The sequence below is a fragment of the Prionailurus viverrinus genome, chromosome A1 (genome assembly GCF_022837055.1).
Source record: "Prionailurus viverrinus isolate Anna chromosome A1, UM_Priviv_1.0, whole genome shotgun sequence".
NCBI lineage: Eukaryota > Metazoa > Chordata > Mammalia > Carnivora > Felidae > Prionailurus > Prionailurus viverrinus.
Window position 1 is genome coordinate 109,436,633 of NC_062561.1, and position 19,680 is coordinate 109,456,312.

The 19,680-nt window shown below is 49.4% G+C and overlaps 1 protein-coding gene across 6 annotated transcripts in view; it reads right to left on the reverse strand.

Moving 5' to 3' along the window:
- Positions 1 to 19,680, reverse strand: part of ACSL6 (acyl-CoA synthetase long chain family member 6) — a 60,972-nt gene that overhangs the window by 26,554 nt on the left and 14,738 nt on the right. For all 6 annotated transcript variants that reach the window (XM_047878864.1, XM_047878870.1, XM_047878855.1 and 3 more), the window contains 9 exons: positions 17,005 to 17,225; positions 14,775 to 14,889; positions 13,787 to 13,851; positions 13,421 to 13,522; positions 12,811 to 12,910; positions 12,062 to 12,240; positions 11,024 to 11,056; positions 9,436 to 9,487; positions 746 to 819 (listed from right to left, as the gene is read on the reverse strand). In XM_047878864.1, the coding sequence (XP_047734820.1) occupies positions 746 to 819; positions 9,436 to 9,487; positions 11,024 to 11,056; positions 12,062 to 12,240; positions 12,811 to 12,910; positions 13,421 to 13,522; positions 13,787 to 13,851; positions 14,775 to 14,889; positions 17,005 to 17,225 (941 nt within the window). The remainder of the gene's footprint in view (positions 1 to 745; positions 820 to 9,435; positions 9,488 to 11,023; positions 11,057 to 12,061; positions 12,241 to 12,810; positions 12,911 to 13,420; positions 13,523 to 13,786; positions 13,852 to 14,774; positions 14,890 to 17,004; positions 17,226 to 19,680) is intronic.

Sequence of the window (19,680 nt, forward strand, 5' to 3'; positions counted from 1 at the left end):
TGTCTTGGGTTCAGCCACCAACAGTCTCTTACAGTCTTCTACCAAAATCTATCAGTGTTTGGGGCATATGCTCCGTAATGCCATCTGGCAGGAATGCAGACAGTGATTTTTCTCCACTGTGGAGAAAAAGCCTAACTTAAGTGAAAAGGAACATTCCTTTCTCCTTAAGGAAGCTGCAGGAGACATGGATACTCACCACTTGTGGAAAAATGTCCTTCTTTCTTAGCCGGTTATAAAATGCTAACATGCTTTTGTCAGGCCAAGATATCAAGCTTTTTTTTTTTTTTTTTTGGATTTTAGATTTACCTTTTTAAGTACAGTCTTACACATTAGCAGTCGCCATTGTTTCCCAGACTCTAGTAGTCCTTAAACACGAAATGACTGAATTAAACCCTGACCTATTTGAAAAACAAGTAATTAAGGATTACTTTCTAAATATAGGTACACATAAAAACCACAGATATCTCACTTTTTGCAGTTAAAAATGAAAAAGAGTTTTACAGGTCTTTCTGGGATCTTAGCACTTTTAGAAATCAAATTGGCTATTTTTCAGGTATGGATCACTTCAGGGTTTGAGGTTAAAATATCTATAAAGGTCAGATTGTACTAATGACAACAGAAACACCTGCCTGTGAAAGGCAGCTCAGATTACATCAGGGCAGAAAAAACAAAGCAAACAAAAAAACCTCTGAGGCTTGAGGGTGTCCTCAAGAGACACCTGCTTTAGCGAGTCTACTTTATTCACCTCTGTCACTTTCAGAAAGCCTGAGAAATCAGCCACCACGTTCCCATGGGTGAGCATCGCACCTTTTGGGTTCCCTGTAAAGAGAAAGCACAAAAGGCAAATTAGTTGGAAGCTCAAGGGCCACTCCTTGAGAACAGTGCCCAAGTTGACAGCCCCAGACTGTTGGACCCAGACCCAGACCCAAGCCTCTGGCCTTCGTTGGCAGCCACTTCAGAGTCCTAGGCAGATGAATGCCATATCAGAGACTTTCATCCTGTAGACACTCAAAGCCCACCTTGAGACTCCCAGCAGCTTAAACCAGAAGGCAGGTGACACAGCCACACAGGCAGGGTGACTCAAAGCCTGACAGGCTGGTTACTTGTGGCCTGTGCTCCCTAAGGGAGCACAGGTTCTCAGCCCCCTGCCTCTTCACCCAGTATGTGGAACTGGTCTCTGGGCTAAACAGGTCTAATCTCCAGAATCCAACAGCCAACTGTGCTAGCAGAGGACTTCCTCACTGCATCCAGCACCAGGAAAGGCCCCTGGGGTTAAGGCTAGGCTAGAGGTGCAGAGTGCTGGGGTAGACCCCCTGCTTGCTCATTGTCAAAGATGGGACATGGATATTCTTGCTTTATCTTGATAAGACTTCTCACTACTCCTTGTAGTGAAGCCCAGGTTTGTTAGAATGACTCAGAAGAGTCATTCTCTAGGTGAGGGACCCAGGGCGCAGGAGGCTGGGGAAGGAGGCCAGAGTGGTCACCATTTCACATCAGGGTGGACACAACACAGGCCGCGTCTGGACACATCTGACTGGTCTCAACTCCCGGCCTTTCCCGTCAGTGCCAGCATAACATGGGGAAGCCATTTCTCCTCTCTGTTTGCTTACCTGTAAAATAGGGACAATGCCCACCTCATAGGGCTTTCATAAGGTCTAAGAATATAATCCATGTGCAAAAGATGTTATTAGAAGTTTCCACTGAGGCAGCAGATACAACCACTGTGAAACTCCAAAAGTGAGAGGGCAGACCATGTGCAAACTTAACCAGGAAATATTAAATAAACCAATATGTTTAACTTTGCAACCGTCACCCAGAAAGAGGTAATAAAAGGACAAAGTGACTAGAGATTAAGAGAGTATTGTAGTATATGCCATAAAATTGTTCACTTTAAAATATTTAATAATGTTTAATTAAGCTATGTGAATTTTACCTCAGAGAGGAAGAGAAAAGAAGAAGGAAGAGGAGGAAGAGGAGGAGGAGGAAGGGGAAGAGGGAGAGGAATGGATGTGTGAAAAGAATTTCTTCAGAGAGAGCTACGCAGAGTTTTTTAGCCCATCCTCTCTCCCAACTTGAAACCCCAGCTAACTCAGAGCTCAATCATGTTCCCTGCAGCTGGGGATCCTGGTGAGAAATGTGAAGAAGACCGTGGCTGCAAAAAAATAATAAATCCCAGGGACTGCATATGGAGTGGGCAGAAGGAACATTAGTCTGAGAGGGTGATGGCAAGAACTGTGGGTTAAAAAGGAATCTTGTCCACAGGCACAAAATGTAGAGGAGGGAGTGCAAAGAGAACTCCTAAGTGGCACCACCTGAGTGGCTCAGTCAGTTGAGCATCCAACTCTTGATTTCAGCTCAGGTCATGATCTCATGGTCTTGAGATCTAGCTTCACACCCAGCAGGGAGCTCACTTGAGATTCTCATTCCCTCTCTCCCTGCCCCCTCCCCTGCCTGCATGTGCACTCACACTCTATCTCTCACTCTCGCTCACTCTCTCTCTCTCAACAACAAAACAAAACAAAACAAAACAAAACAAAACAAAACAAAACGAGAACTCCTGAAAGTGTCCGTGACACAAAGAGCAGGTTTTAAGTGTTGCCCCAAACCATCAGAGAACTTCCCTTTCCCACTTCCTTATTCTCCCTTCCCACTTCCACCTGGTGGGAGAGGGCTAAAAGCTTCATTAGCAAGTGGGAGGAGGAGGAGAGACACCAGAGAAAGAGAGGAGAGCAGACCACCAAGCCCACAGCCAGCCCAAGGTGCGGAGGGAAGAAGTCACAGGAAAGTGGACCGATTCACACTTTGGACTGACACTTGTAGTTGTGAATTAAGACTGTCTGTGACTTACCACCCCCATGAAACTGACCTGAGAATGACCATAAAAGGCATGAGGTGCGTATGTTTTCACTCCCACTGAACAACTTTAAAGGAACAGATGGAGACAAAGGTAAAGTTGCTCACATAATTATCTCCCATTAGGCCTGTTTGCTCAACTTACTGGGGCTCCATCTGCCAGAAACAGGAGCATCAGTAATGGCTCCATCTCGGTCTGACCAAGATGTGTGATGGGTGAGGTTGTGTCAAATGCTCTGGGACACACCCCCATACTGACAAATCACAGAGATGATTCTGGGGACACAGAAGGTTACAGGGTTTTAATAGGTAACTATTAAAACATCTTTTTTTTTTTTAAATGAAGAAGATGCATGGGATCTGTTTCACCTCTGCTGGTCCTTCTCTTAACCCAGCATCTTTTCTCAAACCCAACCCCATATTAAGAAGCGTCCCTGGAGGCGTCTGGTTGGCTCAATTGGTTAAGCGTCCAACTTCGACTTTGGCTCAGGTCATGATCCCACAGTCCATGAGTCTGAGCCCCAAATTGGTCTCTGTGCTGATAGCTCAGAGCCTGGAGCCTGCTTCAGATTCTGGGTCTCTCTCTCTCTCTCTCTCTGCCCCTCCCCTTCTCATGTGCTCTCTCTCTCTCTCTCTCTCTCTCTCTTTCAAATAAACATTAAAAAAAAAAAAAAAAGAAATGTCCCTGAATTGCCTCCTACATACAAATTCTACAGTCTCTGGGCCCACAAACAATTCTGAGAGTATCACCTGGGAATTTTCACCTGTGGATTCCCAAGTTCTACATGTTTCTAAAGAATAACACCAAAATACTAGATGTGAAATCAGAACTCCCACAAAATAGGGTCCACTACTATAGAACTTCAGATCTGTGAGGGTGGCTGCCTTGCTCATGCCTAATGTAACCTCAGGGTGGGCGACCGAGAATTTCAAAAGAAAGTTGTCTTCATTAATGAAAATTTTCTGAAACCTCCATTCAGTTCAGTTCGCAACACATACAAGGGTAGTAGTTACCCAAGTCTGCTTAGGCAAATCTTTTTCCTCTCCAACATGATGAGAGAGGTTTAGACCTTTTAGAAACAAACGATTTCTTGTAGGTATAAGTGAAGTTTCATAAACTTCTAATGAGCTAAAGGATTTTTAAATATTCCCAGAAAAGGTTCAAATGATTTCAAGTCATCCCTTGACGTGGTCCCAAGGGACGAAGGAGAAGTACGTGTTGACAGCAAATCCTGGGAGAAGATGCAAGGTCAGAGTTAGGAGGCCGGAGGTCACTCTTTGGAAAGCTCTGTTTGCTTCTCTGATTCAGGACAAGTGCATGCATCTGACAGCAGTTTTTAAAAATGTGATATGGAAAATTTTTCAAGTTGCTCCCATGGAGGAACTGGTGAGCATTCCTAGCTAGACCCATGGCAAAGTGACAGAACCACTGTTTGCTCTGTTTCTCTTACTATCTGGAGCAACATAAATGGCACCATCTTATCAACATGAGATCTACTGTCCATTCCCCACCTTCTACTCATAGGCTGGCCATCCCTTCATTTATTTTCTCTCCAGCTGCTGAAGGAAAAAAAACCTCTTAGTTTCAGATTCCGCGGATGTCACTTTGGCTTTAACCAGTATTCCTGGGCTGGCCATCCATGGCTGATCTGCAGAAAGGCATTTCACTAGCTGAAGGTCTGCCCCAGATGGATGTTGGCTCCAAGTGAGAGCAGTTATGGGGTGAAGCTGAGCTCGAGGTCTCTCCTGCAGGGGTGGGATGGGAGTGGGGCTGGGAGCAGTGACGGGCCCTCTGGCTGGAGGTTCCTCTGGCTGCTGGCTTCCACTTTCACACAAAGGTGGGTTACAAAAGACACCGGTGACAGAAATGCTCTGGAAGTTTTATAATGAGAATAGAGTGTTCATCTCCCTGCTAGAGGCTCCCAACTCTTCTTCAGGATTGAGTCCTACTTTCATCAACCCCATATCCACCAATTTTTTGAACAATCAGACTTGAGAGCTGGTAGAAACACAAATAATAACTATAATAGCAGCCAGGTACTGAAATCCATGACTGTGGGCACTGTGCTAGGCATCTCATACATACATACATGGTAATTCAGTTATTTCTTAAAACAGCCTATATTACAGATATCAGATGGCTTCATTTAATATTCAAGCAAGTTGAGGCTTAAGAGAGGTTAAGAAATTCTCCTAAAGCTGCACAGCAGGAATACCCAGATGTAGTTTTATGCATATGGTCACATAAGTCTTGAACTGAATGGCACAAAACAAATAGGTCAAAGAGAGTATTTTCCCAAGATCCCACTTTTGAGCAGCCACAGAGGTAAGGCCGATGGGCATTACATGCTCGGCTAAATGACTACAGATGACTGAGCTTTCCTGGGTGCCCTCAATTAGAACAGAAGAGATGCTCCAATTCCAGGGGCCTCTACCCACTCTTCCTCCCTTCTTCTCCAGGCAGGGTACATCTCGTTCCTGCTGTATCCAGAAGCCTCTTCTCTCCCTCAATCCACACCAGAGTTTTAAGGGCTCTGCTCCACTGAGCAGCACCTCCCTTTCCTCTGTCTCTAGTGGCTCTTTTTCGATGACAAAAAACACTTTCAGGTGTTTCCATAACAAGAGCCCCCCCCCCCCCCCCCCACTCCATAGCCTCTGCCAGCTCCACTCTTGGTCTGTCATTCCTTCAAAGCTAATCTATTTTTCACATAGATTCTCCCTTACAGCATAACATACATATGTGGTAAATTGCCCAAATAAGTGTACAGATCCAATAGATTTTTTTGTTCCCAAAGCGAACTTACCTGGGCAACCAGCACCAGATCAAGAAATAGAACATCATGGGGCATCTGGGTGGCTCAGTCAGTTAAGCGTCCAACTTCAGCTCAAGTCATGATCTCACGAACTGTGGGTTCAAGCCCTGCGTTGGGCTCTGTGCTGACAGCTCAGAGCCTGGAGTCTGCTTTGGATTCTGTGTCTCCCCCTCTCTATGCCCCTCCCCTGCTTGCACTCTATCTGTCTCTCTCTCTCTCAAAAATAAATAAATATTAAAAACAATTTCTTTTTTTAAAGAACTAGAACATCATCAGCATTCCAGGGCAGCGTTATCCTGGACGGCAACCATTATCCTGACTTATAAAACCATAGACTAGTTTATTGTTCTTGTAATTTTATACCAAAGAAATCATGCAATCTTTTGTGTCTGGTTTCTTTCACTCAATGTACAGTAAGGGAGAGGATTCTATTGAGGTACACCATTCTATCGCTGATGGGCACTGGAGTTGTTTCCAGATTTTGACTATTCAAACAGCGATGTTTATCAACATTATGGAGCATGCCTTTTGGTGACATGGCCATGCTTCTTGAAGAAATTGTCCACATGTGCTGATGTGACATCCTCACCTCCCATTCACTCCTCATTCCACTGCAATCAGCTTCTGCTTCCAGCCTCCGCTCCATGATTAGCCTTTGCCAAGAGCACCAGCAGGCATTTCTGTGGTGGCATCCTCTGGGTATAGTTCAGCCACCAGACAACACTGACAGATTCTATTCACCTCTAGCTCAGCCTCCACTTGAAACTCTTGCCCTCATCATTCCTCTCCTGCCAGTGCTCCCAGGCCATGTTCCCAGACAGCTATTTCCTCACTCAACTCTCCTTTGAAGCAATATTTTCTTTCTTGCAGCCAATCCTTTGCACATGCTGTTCCCCATGCTGAGAATGCCCTTCCTCCTATTCTCCTCCAGCTACCAATCTTTCAGGACTCTGCTCCAGTGGACTCCGCTGGGAATCCTTTCTGTCCTGCTCTTCTGACCTCTTGGTGGCATAGTGCTCCATGCACTCTGGGATGTGGACTCTTGAGGCAGTGACCACATTGTACTGAACTGCCCGGTAACATAAGCTGTGAGCTCATGAAGACAGGGGTCTGTCTTATCCATCCCCGTGACCTCAGCCCCTAGCACTAGGTCTGATGCATACTGGATGCTCCATAAATGAGCTGAATGAGTGAATCGATATAAGTTAGAAAAAGAATGCTAAAAGCATAGAGCTTGGGAAGGATATATTTAAAAAGATCGCTGTATTTTCTTCTCTGGGAAGAGAGGGTACATGAACTCATAGTATACATCTTAACTATCACTCATGGCACCCAATTTCCCAAACAAGGCTATATTATACCCACAAATTCTCTTTGTGGGGGGTAGGGGCTATCAGATTCCAGTCCAGCTAATAGTCATTTTGAAATGAACAACGAACTATATACCCACCCAGTAGCCATCCCTGAGTGTAGACAAACCCCATCCTCTCACCTCCTGCAGGACTGTCACAGCCTGACTAGGGGTTCCATAGCACTGGCTTATTCTGGGGATCTCCACAGATGTTTCCATCATATAGCAAGAAGAAAATCTTCCCAGAATGATTCCACCAGAATCATGAACCAAATGTCAGGTTTAGATCATACGTTCCATCTTTCCCCACTGAAAGAAGAGTGTGGGCCCCCGATGAAGCTGGGAACACAGTTCAGAAGAGAAGCTATATCCGGGGTTTGTGATGCTGAGGACAGGCAGGGCTGATGTGCTCGAAAACAGGATGGCTACCAGAGGCACAGCACAGGCTCATGCTAATGCCAAGGAAATCCAAGTACAGCCGGGCAGGGTGATAAGAGGTCTGCTCAATCCCCCAGCTCTGCCCTCGCACCAGCAGCGCTTCTATCGAGGGAGGCTTGGGCACTAAATCACAACCTGTTTTCCTGGCTCCATATGACCATCTTCCACCACACAGAGCTTGGGCAGGATGGCTTAGCTTCCAATTGTGATTTCATGGTTTGGAAAAGCATGGGACATGAGGCCTGCCCTCTACACCTAGGTGATAGCACATTTCTGCTCCATGAAGTTCTTCTCCAGATATGGAGGCCAATATGACCAAGTGACTCATTAAAAGCCTAGGGGCACTCTTGAACATCAAGGGTCTAAAGGTAAAAGCCACGGTAGTAGGGCGCCTGTGTGGCTCAGTTGGTTAAATGTCTGACTCTTGATTTTGGCTCAGGTCATGATCTCATGGTTTTTGAGTTCTTTCTCCTGTGTTGGGCTCTGTGAGACAGTATGGAACTTGCTTGGGATTCTCTCTCTCCCTCTCTCTCTCTGCCCCTACCCTGCTTGCTCTCTCTCTCAAAATAAATTTAAAAAATAAATACATAAAGGCCACAATAGTAACCTGTTTCCCAACCCAGGCTGGACAGACATATCACCAAAATTTTACGTATGAAACTCATGACAAAAAAACAAAAAACAAAAAACAAACAAACAAACACCCACGTAAACCTGAAGGGCGTTTTTGAATTCTGCGTTGACTCTAGATGTCAGCTACTGGAGAGCAAGGACTATGCTATTTCTTTTCTGATAAAAATTAGCCGTGGGGTGGAAATCCTCAAACCCACTGAGTTAATGGCAAAAATCCATCTAGATCTAACAAAGCCTTGTTTATCATGATCCATCCTCATGGCGGGTCTGCTTATGGGCCTGGGGAGGACCTGCCAAATGCCTTAGAGGCTGCATCTGCAGAGACTGTGAGAAGTTCCACTTTCACTGCCCACCCCATCAAGCGTTATTATCAAGGCAGGCCAGCCCTCCAGCCAGAAGAAGAAGGCTGGAAACTTCTTGCCCATTCAAGGCTAGGACAAGTGACTTCCCAAGTCAATAGATGAGATGGAGTAGCAGCAGAGGAAGAGCACTGGGCTGGGGGTTCTGGAAAAAGGGCACAAGTCCCCTGCTTCCACTTGCTGGTGGCATCCACTCATATAGCATCCATGCCTGCTTGCCTCACAGGCCGTGCTGAGGCCCCAGCAGCTCAGTGACTGGGGGGAAAAGGCACTGCAGACTGTGAAGTGCTGTGCCTGTGGCCACACCCCTCCTGTGCACCCTGCCTCCTCCAGGCAGCCTTCCTTGGCTATCCCTGCTGATGCTGCCCTATGCACCCCTCTGTCAGCACCAGACATGGGGTGAATCATTTCTGCTTGTCCTCATCCGACATCCACGCCCACAGCATACCAGCCCCATCCTTCAGAGTTTCTGCACTGCCTTTTTCCACACCATTCCCTCTCTGGCACTTTCAACCACCCTATCACAGGGAGAGGCTGGAGAGGAGGTGGCAGCAAGCCTAGGTGACTGGCTCCTAGCCACCAGCAAGTGGTAGAAGTGGAACCCAAATCAAGACTTTCAGACACCAAACCCCACACTCTATCTGTGATCCCTGACACAAAGGCCAAGTCAGGGCAGGAAGGAGAGTGGTGAGAGCTGCTTCTCAGCAAGGGATGATGTGACTCAGCTACCCAGCCCTCCTCTGGCCCCAGCTCCAGGAAATGGCCAGCCCCCACCCTGGACCTCGCAGTCCACACTATCCATGTCCCACCACCCATGCTGCCTCCTGCTGGGCACTGGGAGCCCATGGACTGGAATCAGGCATGAGACAAGGCTCAGCCCATGCCTCAGAGGTCAGGGGGGCACCAGAGACCCCTGCAGTCACACCACCAAGGCTGCCAGAGAAGGTTGCAGGTGGCCCCGGCTGGTGATCTGGGTGCCTCAGCTCACCTGTTGTGCCGCTTGTGAAACACACAATGGAGAGGTCACTGGGCTTCGGGGGCTGCAGAGTTGAGAAGAAGTGTATGTTAAGAGGACCCAGAGTGGCCAGCCAGGGCCCGAGACCCCTGGAATTCTCAACCAGCCAGCCTCTCTGTGCACCCCCACCCGCCATGAGTGGGTATAGAGTCGTGTGCCTGCCCCTGCCTGCAGCCATCAGAAAGGTGGGCTGGCAGGTCCTCAGGAAAGAGGCTGAGGAAACTTGATGAGGGCTTGGACATCCATCTGTCACACTAATTTTTCACCTGGTCCTGCTGCCTCCCCAGCTTGAATCTGAGATGGGATTGGACTACAGTGGTCACATCTAGGCCTCTAACAAAGACCTCACCTTCTCGGTGGAGAAGTTCCATCCTGCCTTCCCACTTTCTCCCAAATGTTTGGGGTTAGGCCTGGGAACAGAATGTGTGGCCCAGGAACTGAGATTCCCACTGTGTCACCAAGACTGCTCTGTATCAGACCCTGGCCCTGGCCCAGGGCACAGAGTCCTGGGGTCACCAGGAGGAGCCTATCACATCCGCTTGTATGCAGAAGAGATGACATGAGTTGGGACTGAGGGACAAGCAAGATCTCTCCAGACAAAGGGAAGATGGGCTCTGGAAGAGGAACTAGCCTGGTTACTGGTGGAGGCATGGAGGCAAGGGTGTGCCAAGAGGTTGGAGAATGGTGCTCCGAGGCTGGGGTATGGTATGAGGGAGGTGGGCATACACCAGGGCTGCCCATGAAGGGCTGATCTGCATATGAGAAAGCTCAGAGGCAGGTAAGAAGAATGGGAAAGTCTGAGCTGGAGGGAAGACTGGAGGCAAGAGGCCTCGTAAGCAAGCTTAAAACTCCCACATGGCTCTCCCAGGAACAGCGACCATCACTGGTGACTTGACCCCAGGAAGTATCACTCGGGGGTAACACACAGAAAAGTTCATGGGGTGCCTGGGTGGCTCAGTCAGGTCCAACTTCGGCTCACATCATGATCTTATGGTCCGTGGGTTTGAGCCCCGTGTTGGGCTCTGTGCTGACAGCTCAGAGCCTGGAGCCTGCTTTGGATTCTGTGGCTCCCTCTCTCTCTGCCCCTGTCCCGCTTGTGCCCTGTCTCTCAAAAATGAATAAACGTTAAAAAATTTTAAAAAGAAAAATTCACAAAGATGAACAAGGACAGCAGATGTTACAAGGGCACTTGGCCCCGGGGTTCACTTCTAATTCTGTTGCTTCTCCTGTTCACCCCATCCTTGTAGAGTTCACTACCTACAAGGGGAAAAAATAAGCCTTCCCAAAGAAAAGGCCTCTGGAGAACCAAGGGTAGTGAGGAATGGCTGCCCTTTTTTCTCCATCTTAAACGTCTGACTCCTGTTCCAGGTCCCTCTCTACACCCTCACCTACACAAGTCCTGGTTCCCTGAGTGGGTATTTCCAAAGCTGCTCACAGCAATGGCTTATTAACACAGGGGTGCTTCTCTGACCCCCTAGCAAGGCCCCGTGCATAGTGAGCGTGGTCTGTGAGGATAAGCCCCGCACACCATCAATAAAGACCTGCTGGCAGATGAGCTTACCACAGGGACATGATGATTCCGTTGGCCACACTCCTGGAAGAGAAAAGCATGATTTTTAAAATGCTCAAAAGTTCTGATTGATCAAAACAAGTGAATAAACAAAAAATCAAAATAAGCTTGGCATGGTGGAGAAACCACCTCCTTCCTATGTGGAGAAACCACCTGAGTGGCCTCTTCTTATATGCACGTCCAGGCCTAGGCCACCCCACACATTACAGACAGGGGCCTGAGGCCCAGGGAGAGATTAGACACTGTGCACGTGTACAACGGGGGAGACAGCTTGAGGTGCCCATCGGGACACATGCCAGGACAGAATGGCTAGGTGGCCTACACTTCCAGATAAATGGTCAAGGCTAGAGGGGCAGATGGGGGGTTGTCAGCATAAATGTGGCCCCCAAACCATGGACGGGTACAACTGCCCAGGTATTACAAGTATAGTTGGTGACAGACAGGCAGGTAGGAGAACACCTGGATCGCTCAGGGGTCTACATCCAGAAAGGGATGGTGGGGGTGAGCTGCTACTGAGGCGGGTGTGAGGCCCTGGGGACCAGGATGTCCTGTGTCACTCTAGCAGGCCACAAGCTGCCACCAGCCTGATGCCTCTGGGGAGGTCATGCACAGAAAAACTGGTTCTGCTGGCTTCTGGGAGTTTGGGACACACTGAAGGAACCTCTCAAAGACTCCTGGACCTCATGTCTGTAGTATTGAGGCTCACACAGGCTGATGGCTAGCTGAAAACATGGAGGCTCCAGAGGCTATGTAAGTAACTCTGGGGCAGGCTGGCACTACCATATACCTATTGGTGCCTGTGTTATTCAATGTGCCAGCCAACTGAGTCTGTCACCTAGAGGATGCCTATAGGCACCAACCTCACCACCTGCCACCAGCCCTTGTAAAAGCCTGCCCTATCTCAGCCCTGACACACCCTGATGGCCCAAGACGTCCACCCTGGGGCATGAGAGGGGCAGATAACCAGCAGTCCTGGCTCAGCAGCCAACCAGCTATGGCCCAGTAAACAGCCCAGAAGCAGACACTCACCTCCACGGCCTGCATGGACTTAATGACCACCCCACACTCCTGCCCTCGGTCTTTCAGAGCTTCCTCGAATGGTTCCATGACAATGATGAGCTTCAGCCCTGGAGTCTCCTTCCTCTCCACATGTTCTAGCAGAAGCACAGCCTTCTGAGGTTTATCCACGACCACGGTGCTGATGTCAGCTGAAGGGACCATTAGGAAAAGTCAGGCTGTGTGAGCACAGGCTGTGACTGTGGGTAGCATGTGCTAGGCAGCAGAGCCATGGGCTGTGTGTGCCAAAGCTTGTGTGTAAATATAAATGCAGAAGACAGGCCATGTAGGCTATGTGTTGTACACAGAGGAAAGTGCGTGGAGCTTAGGAGAAACAAGGGCAAGAAGCCAAGGAATGTCCTGGAGCAGATTCCAAGCATTCCTTTGCTCCAGGCTCAGGATCCATAATCTCAGGTCTGCTTGAGGTTATTTGCCACCACCACCCCGCTTCCCCCGCATCTGCCCTGAGCTGAAAAGTAAGCCTCAGAGAGTCGGAAGCCTGTGTGGAGGCTGCTGCAGAGGCTCCTTCACGGTAGCCAGGCCCTGTGGAAGGTGCCTTCAGGTGAAGTCCAACTGGGGAAAGCCAACTCAACGGCCAGATTGGAAAATGTTCTTTAAGAATGGAAGCAAAGTGCTTACTAGTATCAGACAATTAGCGTAAGCTAAGAGGCTGGGGTCCAGGGGCTGGCTGCCAGTGGCAAGAGGAGGCAGTGGTGACTCACCTGTGTTGATAATGTAGCGGATAGCACCAGGGCCCAGGGTGTCATATAGTGGGATCACCACCATAGAATACGTGTAGCAGGCAAGCTCTGCGATGATCCACTGTGGAGACACACAGGTGCGGGGTTGGGGGAGCACAGAGCAGATAGGAGGGCTGTACTGCTCTTATGCCCAGGCAACCAGGGTACTTGTTCTGGGTCTTCCTGAGAAGGTTCTGTTCTGGCCCTCTCCACGTTGCAAGGAATCCATGAGGTTAACTGGTTGCACCTGCTTCCCCACAGCTTTCTAGAACACGCATGCCCCAGGGAATTTGGGGCCTCCAAATAGCCCAAAGCCTATTTCTAGGCCTTGTGGCCTTCTTCCCTGGGTCTTTCTTCCCCCATGGCTCAGGAAACACCTGTTTGTGGGGCTGGGTGGGGTGTAGATGGAGCTTGGCTGAGATGTCCACTCCTGATTAGGGGCAAAGTCAAAGGAGTCAGTGGTGGCATGGAACAAGTACATCCATGTTTTCTCTTGTCCTAGGCCCTACACGCAGTTTGACCAGGGCTGTTGTATGGTACCCAACCCCCTACTCTACTGAAACCTCTAAAACCAATCAAGGCAGATGCTTACCTCTGGTCGATTTTGTGCAAAAACACCAACAAACTGATCTGTACATGCTTTACAATTGTGTTGCAGAAGTCCGGACCCTAGATATTCAGCCCTGTCGGCCACCTGCACATGGACATGGGGAAGTGATGGAAAGCAAGGACTTTTAGCAGGGGAGGGAGATTCCCAGGTAAGGATTCCTACAGGTCTGAGACCTCCCTAAGACCCTACCCAGGTTGGCTGGAAGTCCTCTGAAGTTGCTGCTGGGAGTCTGGCAAACAGGCCATGCAAGGAAACAATGACCCTCTAAGACCCTGCAGGGTACCCACAAGCCCCACAATGCCAGGTCTACATGGGTCCACAGGGTGGGGCCTGTCCTCTATCACTCACCTCCTGGTAGGACAGCCACTGATAAGGTTGCTTGGGCTTCCTGAAGCCAAGACAGGGTCCATTCCCTGCAGAGAGATAAGCAGGCCTTGTGCCAGGGAGGATGGTAGGGTGGGTGTCACCTGCATCTGCTCATCAGATAGGTGAATGGACATCCCATCCTGTGGGGTGGTCCATGGGTCAAGTGAACTGCCCCCAGCTGCCTGTCTAACCTGCTGAGGCTGAAGGAGGCCTAAAGCACACAAGCATGACATGTCCTCAAGGATCAGGGAGGCCCTGGAATAAGGACTAACACAGTGCCAGTTCCCACCATGACCTGTGTGATGTAGCCTCAAGGGGACACAAAGATGTGGGGACTATGAGGCAGAGATGGAGAGTTGCCTCTCTGTGACCACTTCCTTTTGACCCATACCCTGGATCACCCAGACATCCCAGAGGCTCAGGCTCTGAACCATGCCAGCCAGAGGCCTGGCAGTTTGAGGCTTAGCAGGGGCTGCCCATGGGAGATATAAAATAAGGGCTAAGGAGTGCCTAGGTGGCTCAGTTGGTTAAGCGTCTGACTTCAGCTCAGGTCATGATCTTGGGGTTCATGGGTTTGAGTCCTGCGTCGGGCTCTGTGCTGATAGCTTGGAGCCTGGAGCCTACTTCAGAATCTGTATCTCCCTCTCTTTGCCCCTCCCTGGCCCACATTTTCTCTCTCTCTCACTTTCTCAAAAATAAATAAACATAAAAAAAATTTTTTTTTTAACTATGAGCTAAGAGATGGTTTAAGGTCAGGCAGTGCTAAGGGCTAGAACAAAGCTGAGGTCAGCCCTTTGGCCGAATAATGCAGTTACTTCCCTGAGTGGGAGGAGTGCCAGGAGTTGCTTTTCTCCTCTGAACCTGGCAACCACTCACCTGCCACGCTTCTGGTTCCCTGCTTGTTGGCTCACACCTTTGCACCTGCTCAACCCTTGGCAGGGCTCCTCCAGACCCTCACAGCCCCTCTCACCTGAGATGCTAAGCCCACGGCGGAACACCTCGTACATGGTCCTGGCATCATCATAATAGTGGGTGAGCAGCTGAGGGCCATCTCCAATCACAGATCGCCGGGCCCCGCCACTGTCCTACAAGCCAAGCACAGGCCAGGGAAGCTGGCTGAGGCAGGTATAGGCATCAGGGGAGAGCACCGGTATGCAGCAGGCTGTACACGGCGTGGATGCACACCAGGGCCACACAGTTGGGACTGGGACATGCTCTGTGTGCACTCACACACATGGCCTACACACACCATGTACACACACAACCTCTACACACACTCACACACATATGGCTGGTATACGCTTGACCTATATGCAGCTACACTCAAACACAGTTGGCTCACATACACAGGCCCAGTACACTGGTCTCCCATACATGCACACAGCACCTAAACACTGAGTGAGCACACACAAAATGTCCATAATTTCAGTGACTGTTCAAATATACCTATGGTTCATTCATACAATGGAATGGTGAGTGTTGGCTAGAGTCAGGCTACCCTCTGGCATCAGGATCAGCCTGGAAAGGTGGCCTTCATCCCATCATGTGTTGCTGCTGTACCCCTAGGTTAAGAAAAATTTGGGTGCCATCCATCATTCACATAATAGCGTGAATTAGTTTGAATACTGGCTAAAGGTGCCTGTCCAGGAACACTCCTGCCCATGCCACATGACCCTTCTACGGCACGAATTCACCCTGTGTCTGCTTACTACTAAAAACAAAAAATGAATCTATGCTGCTCCCTCCAGGATCCTGGCCCATGGGCCTTTGTCCTTGCTGGCCTCTCAAAGTAAGTTATAATTAAAATTACCAAATAGTCTGGTGCTTTCTCTGTGTCACCTTACCAAATCCTTACCACAACTCAGGAAGCAGATACTCCTTTTATTACTCACCTGACAGTTGAGGACATTGAGGCTCAGAGAGTTAAGAAACTGCCAAGAACCATACAGCTAGTAAGAGGTATAGCCAGCCCTTCAGGGCTCCTGTATACCAAACGCCATACTGGTAATTACTCTGCTAGCCTGTTGGTAGCCCTTCTCTGCTGTCCAGCCACCCCATATGAATCTCCATTTCCCAAAGCCACCAGGTACAAGATCACATACTCACATCTTTGCACACATCATGCCTTCTGCTGGAAAAGTGCCCTGAACATCCCCATCCTATCTAGACCTGCACCCTCTCCTAGTGGGCAAAACTCTGCTATGCTCATGGTTGCCAAGATCAAGAGCAAAAAAGGCAGGATGTTGAACTGTATATGCAGCATGATAGCTTTTAAAAAGAGGGGCAAATATCTATTCGCTCACAGATGATCATTACTAGGTTTCCCTGGGGAAGAAAAGGTGGAAGCTCTTCAGTCTATGACCTTTTTCCCTTTTGAAGTGTGAATATATTATCTATTCAAAATGAATAAAATTTAAGAAAAAGATAATTTTTAAAAAGGCAAAATAGGGGCCCCTGGGTACCTCAGTCAGTTAAGTGTCCGGTTAGTGATTTCGGCTCACGTCATGAACTCCCAGTTCACAGGATCGAGCCCCGCGTGGGGCTCTGTGCTAAGAGTGCAGAGCCTGCTTGGATTCTCTCTCCCCCTCTCTCTGCCCCTCCCCACTCTCTCTCTCTCTCTTTCAAAATAAATGAATAAACTTAAAAAAAAAAGGCAAAATAAATGTCACAAGCTTAAGAAAGAAACAAATGTCACTAGTCCTTCTAGATTTAGCCTGGAATACCCTTGTCCAGGCTGGGCCACTCTACCTTTCCTCCCCTTGGAGACCTTCTCTGTGAGTCCACGTGCTCTGGAAGGACAGGAGCACGGGTGGGCTCAGTTCAGAGTCCCAGCTCCAGACCATGGCTGGGCACAGAGAGACTCTGGGAGGGAATTTATCTGGCAGCTCCTTGAGAACCTTAGGTTTTCTACTGAGGCACCAGTGAGCCAAGTCTTCCCACCCAAGAGACAGGCAAACTAGAGGCCTGGTGCAAGGCCATGATTGGGCTCTGCCCAGGGTTCAATTCCTGGGAGAGGCGAGGAGCATCTAGCAGGAGACGCTGCTCAAGGCTACGGGGGTGCTTAGTGGTTCACTGCTTGGGGAAACCAAGATTCTCTGCACCATTTTAGGTAAAATCGGCTATAAGTTTGGCTTCTACCTTCAAGATACCTGTCCTCTGCCCACTCCTTTCCACAGCCCAGCCACTTCCACATTGCTCACCTCCACTTCCTCTGACTGCATCAGGAGGTTGCACGGTGGTTGTAAGGCCTTTGGCCGGTGAGTGAACCAGTAGGCGAGGATGGCAGCCAGAGCACCCATACTCACAAGGGTGGTGGCTGAGAGGCTGCGGAAAAACTGGCCCAAGTCGCCCAGCTCGGGCAGCCGCAGCAACCTCAGTATCTCTTGTGTCTGCATCTTCTCCAGAAGCGAGAGGATGAACTCTGTAGGAAACAAGAGGTAGGTGAGAGAGGAGAGCTGATGGCAGGCTAGGGAGGAGTCTGGTTCTGTCCTTCCATCTGTCTTGGATCACAAGTGACAAAATGACCTTGGCCAGGCCCTGGCCAAATACAGTAGGGCAGGCCCTGGGTTGGTTGGGGTGTACAGTCTTCTTGTGCAACACAGTGTATCCCTAGACAGGCCTGTCCAGGTGACAGGCCAGATCCCTTAGCGGTCACACTTGACAGTCAGACATCCGGCCCAGTTTTCCTGAGAACCATATGCTCAAGCCCTAGGCCATGGATGACAGATGCTTCCCTATCTTCTAGGAGCCAGGGAATGCTCTGAAAGCTCTGGAATTAATGCCTCCTGAGCCCCAGGGTTTGGGTGCTCCGCCTCTCCTCTGTGTTCATATTATTGTGCTTCTCTTTGCTCCTGGAGTATGAAAAGCACAGTGACCAGAATGAGTCGGTGAAGGAGTACAGGTTCCTCCCAGTCTACCTCAAAGTTCCCAGCACCAGGCCCTGATCCTGAGGGAGACAGAGAAAGGAAGGGAGCAGAGCCCATGGACCCACTCTTACAGGTGCCTCTGGCCCTCATAACATGAGGGCAATCATCTCTCTGGCAAGGGTCCAGTGAGTGACACAGCAGGGCTTCCCCAGGTCTACATCCTCATCATACCATAGGCTCTTCTTGAAGAAAAGTTGGAGCCACAGTCTTGCCAGGGCCAGAGGTGATGCTGGGGCCAACTTTGTGAGGAACAGCAAAGTTACCAAGAACAGCCAGGGTGGGATCCAGGTACTGCTCCCTGGCCCCAGACTGCTGACCACTATGCACTACAACTCTGCATGGCCACTGACCAAGCACCAAGAGGCACAGCTGGCCCCACCATTAACTGGGCCCTGGGCCGTCCCCCTGGGACCCAATCAGCTCATGTCCAGAGGACACAGAAGTGGCATAGGGGAACTGATGGGAAGGGAAAGGAACCAAGGCTCAGAGAGAAAGGGCTCAGCAAAGTGCTGTGTGCACTTCTAGGGGTAACCAGCACTCCTTGTGATGTCACATAAAGTGGTCAGGACTCCATGCTTGCCCACCACAGTCCAAGTGGCGACAGTGGGCTGATGAGGGCATAGAGAGGATGCCCTGGGGTGGACAGTGGAAGTGTTGCTGTGAGAAATACTATTAACTAAATTTGGTTCAAAGAGATCAGGTCTCAGGAGCTGCCACGTTCTCCTCATGGCCACTAAATGAAGCAATGATGGCAGGGCAGACATATGGCCAGTTGGGCTAAGGGTCTTCATTTCAACCAGGACTGAGAGAGGCAGTGAGGATGGACCAGGCATTGGATGCTTTTATCTTCACTAGGGCATCTTCAGTGTCACTGCCCAGTAGGATTTGAGGCTACAAGCACCACATAATACCTATAGGTCTGCCAACCTAATGAGGGCTGGGTAAGCTCCAGGCTGCCATGCACCACTTATGACCGCTCTCCTTACTGGCCCTTGACCTTTGGAAGCAAGACTGTGGTTTTCCTTTTTGGAAAACAGTGAGAAACCCAAGAGCAGCTACTCTGCAGCCATAGGATATGAGCCAAACAGCAATTGCTTGACCCCGGAGAAAGGAGCAATCTGCTGAAATCCCAATAAATAATATTTGTACTAAATTGTAACATTACCACATCAGAGATGAGATCAGTGATGTGCAAGTCACTGCAGAGAAAGCAAGTAAATCTTGATTCAAATCCCTTCTTCTCCACTTATCAGTGACACAAGGTTGCATATAACTCACCTCTCTGGACCTCCACTTGCCCATCTTTAATATGGGGACAGTATCACAGAGGCATTTACTCATACTGTGCCTGGCATAGTTAGAGGCACGCCATGACTAAACAGATGGTTAAGGGGTATGGTTGTCAGACCAAGGAGGCAGGCCCAAGCACCGGGCAGAGGTGGCTGGGCCCTGGATATGGTCCCTCAAGAGTTTATGCTCTATAGATGGCACAACAGGCTGTCTGAGTGTCTGAATCCTGGGAACACTCATGAACCACCCCTAGGTTCTAGCTACCCCCTGGAGAGCAGAGAAAGTGAGCCCCCAGCCAGCCCTCCCTAAATTCCTCACTGAGTTCATCATTCTCACTGAGTTCCTGAGCTGGAAACCCAGTTTTACTGGTAGCCTCCTTGAGCTAGATCAGTTTTGAGGCCATCCCACAGGAACAAATCACTCCTGGCATATCGATCACATTATGGTTCTGCACCAGCAAAGAAGAGGCCCAGCTATGGACCCCAGTGAATTCACCAAGGAAAACCACTCTGGGGAAGACCCTGGGCAGGCAGCCAGCTAGTTTCCTTGGGACATTTATTTCCCTAAGCTGCAGATGGGGAGACCAAGTGACAGCCCTGCCTATCAGAGAAATAACTCAGTACACATAGTGGAAAATCCGGATGTGTTCATCAGCTCTTG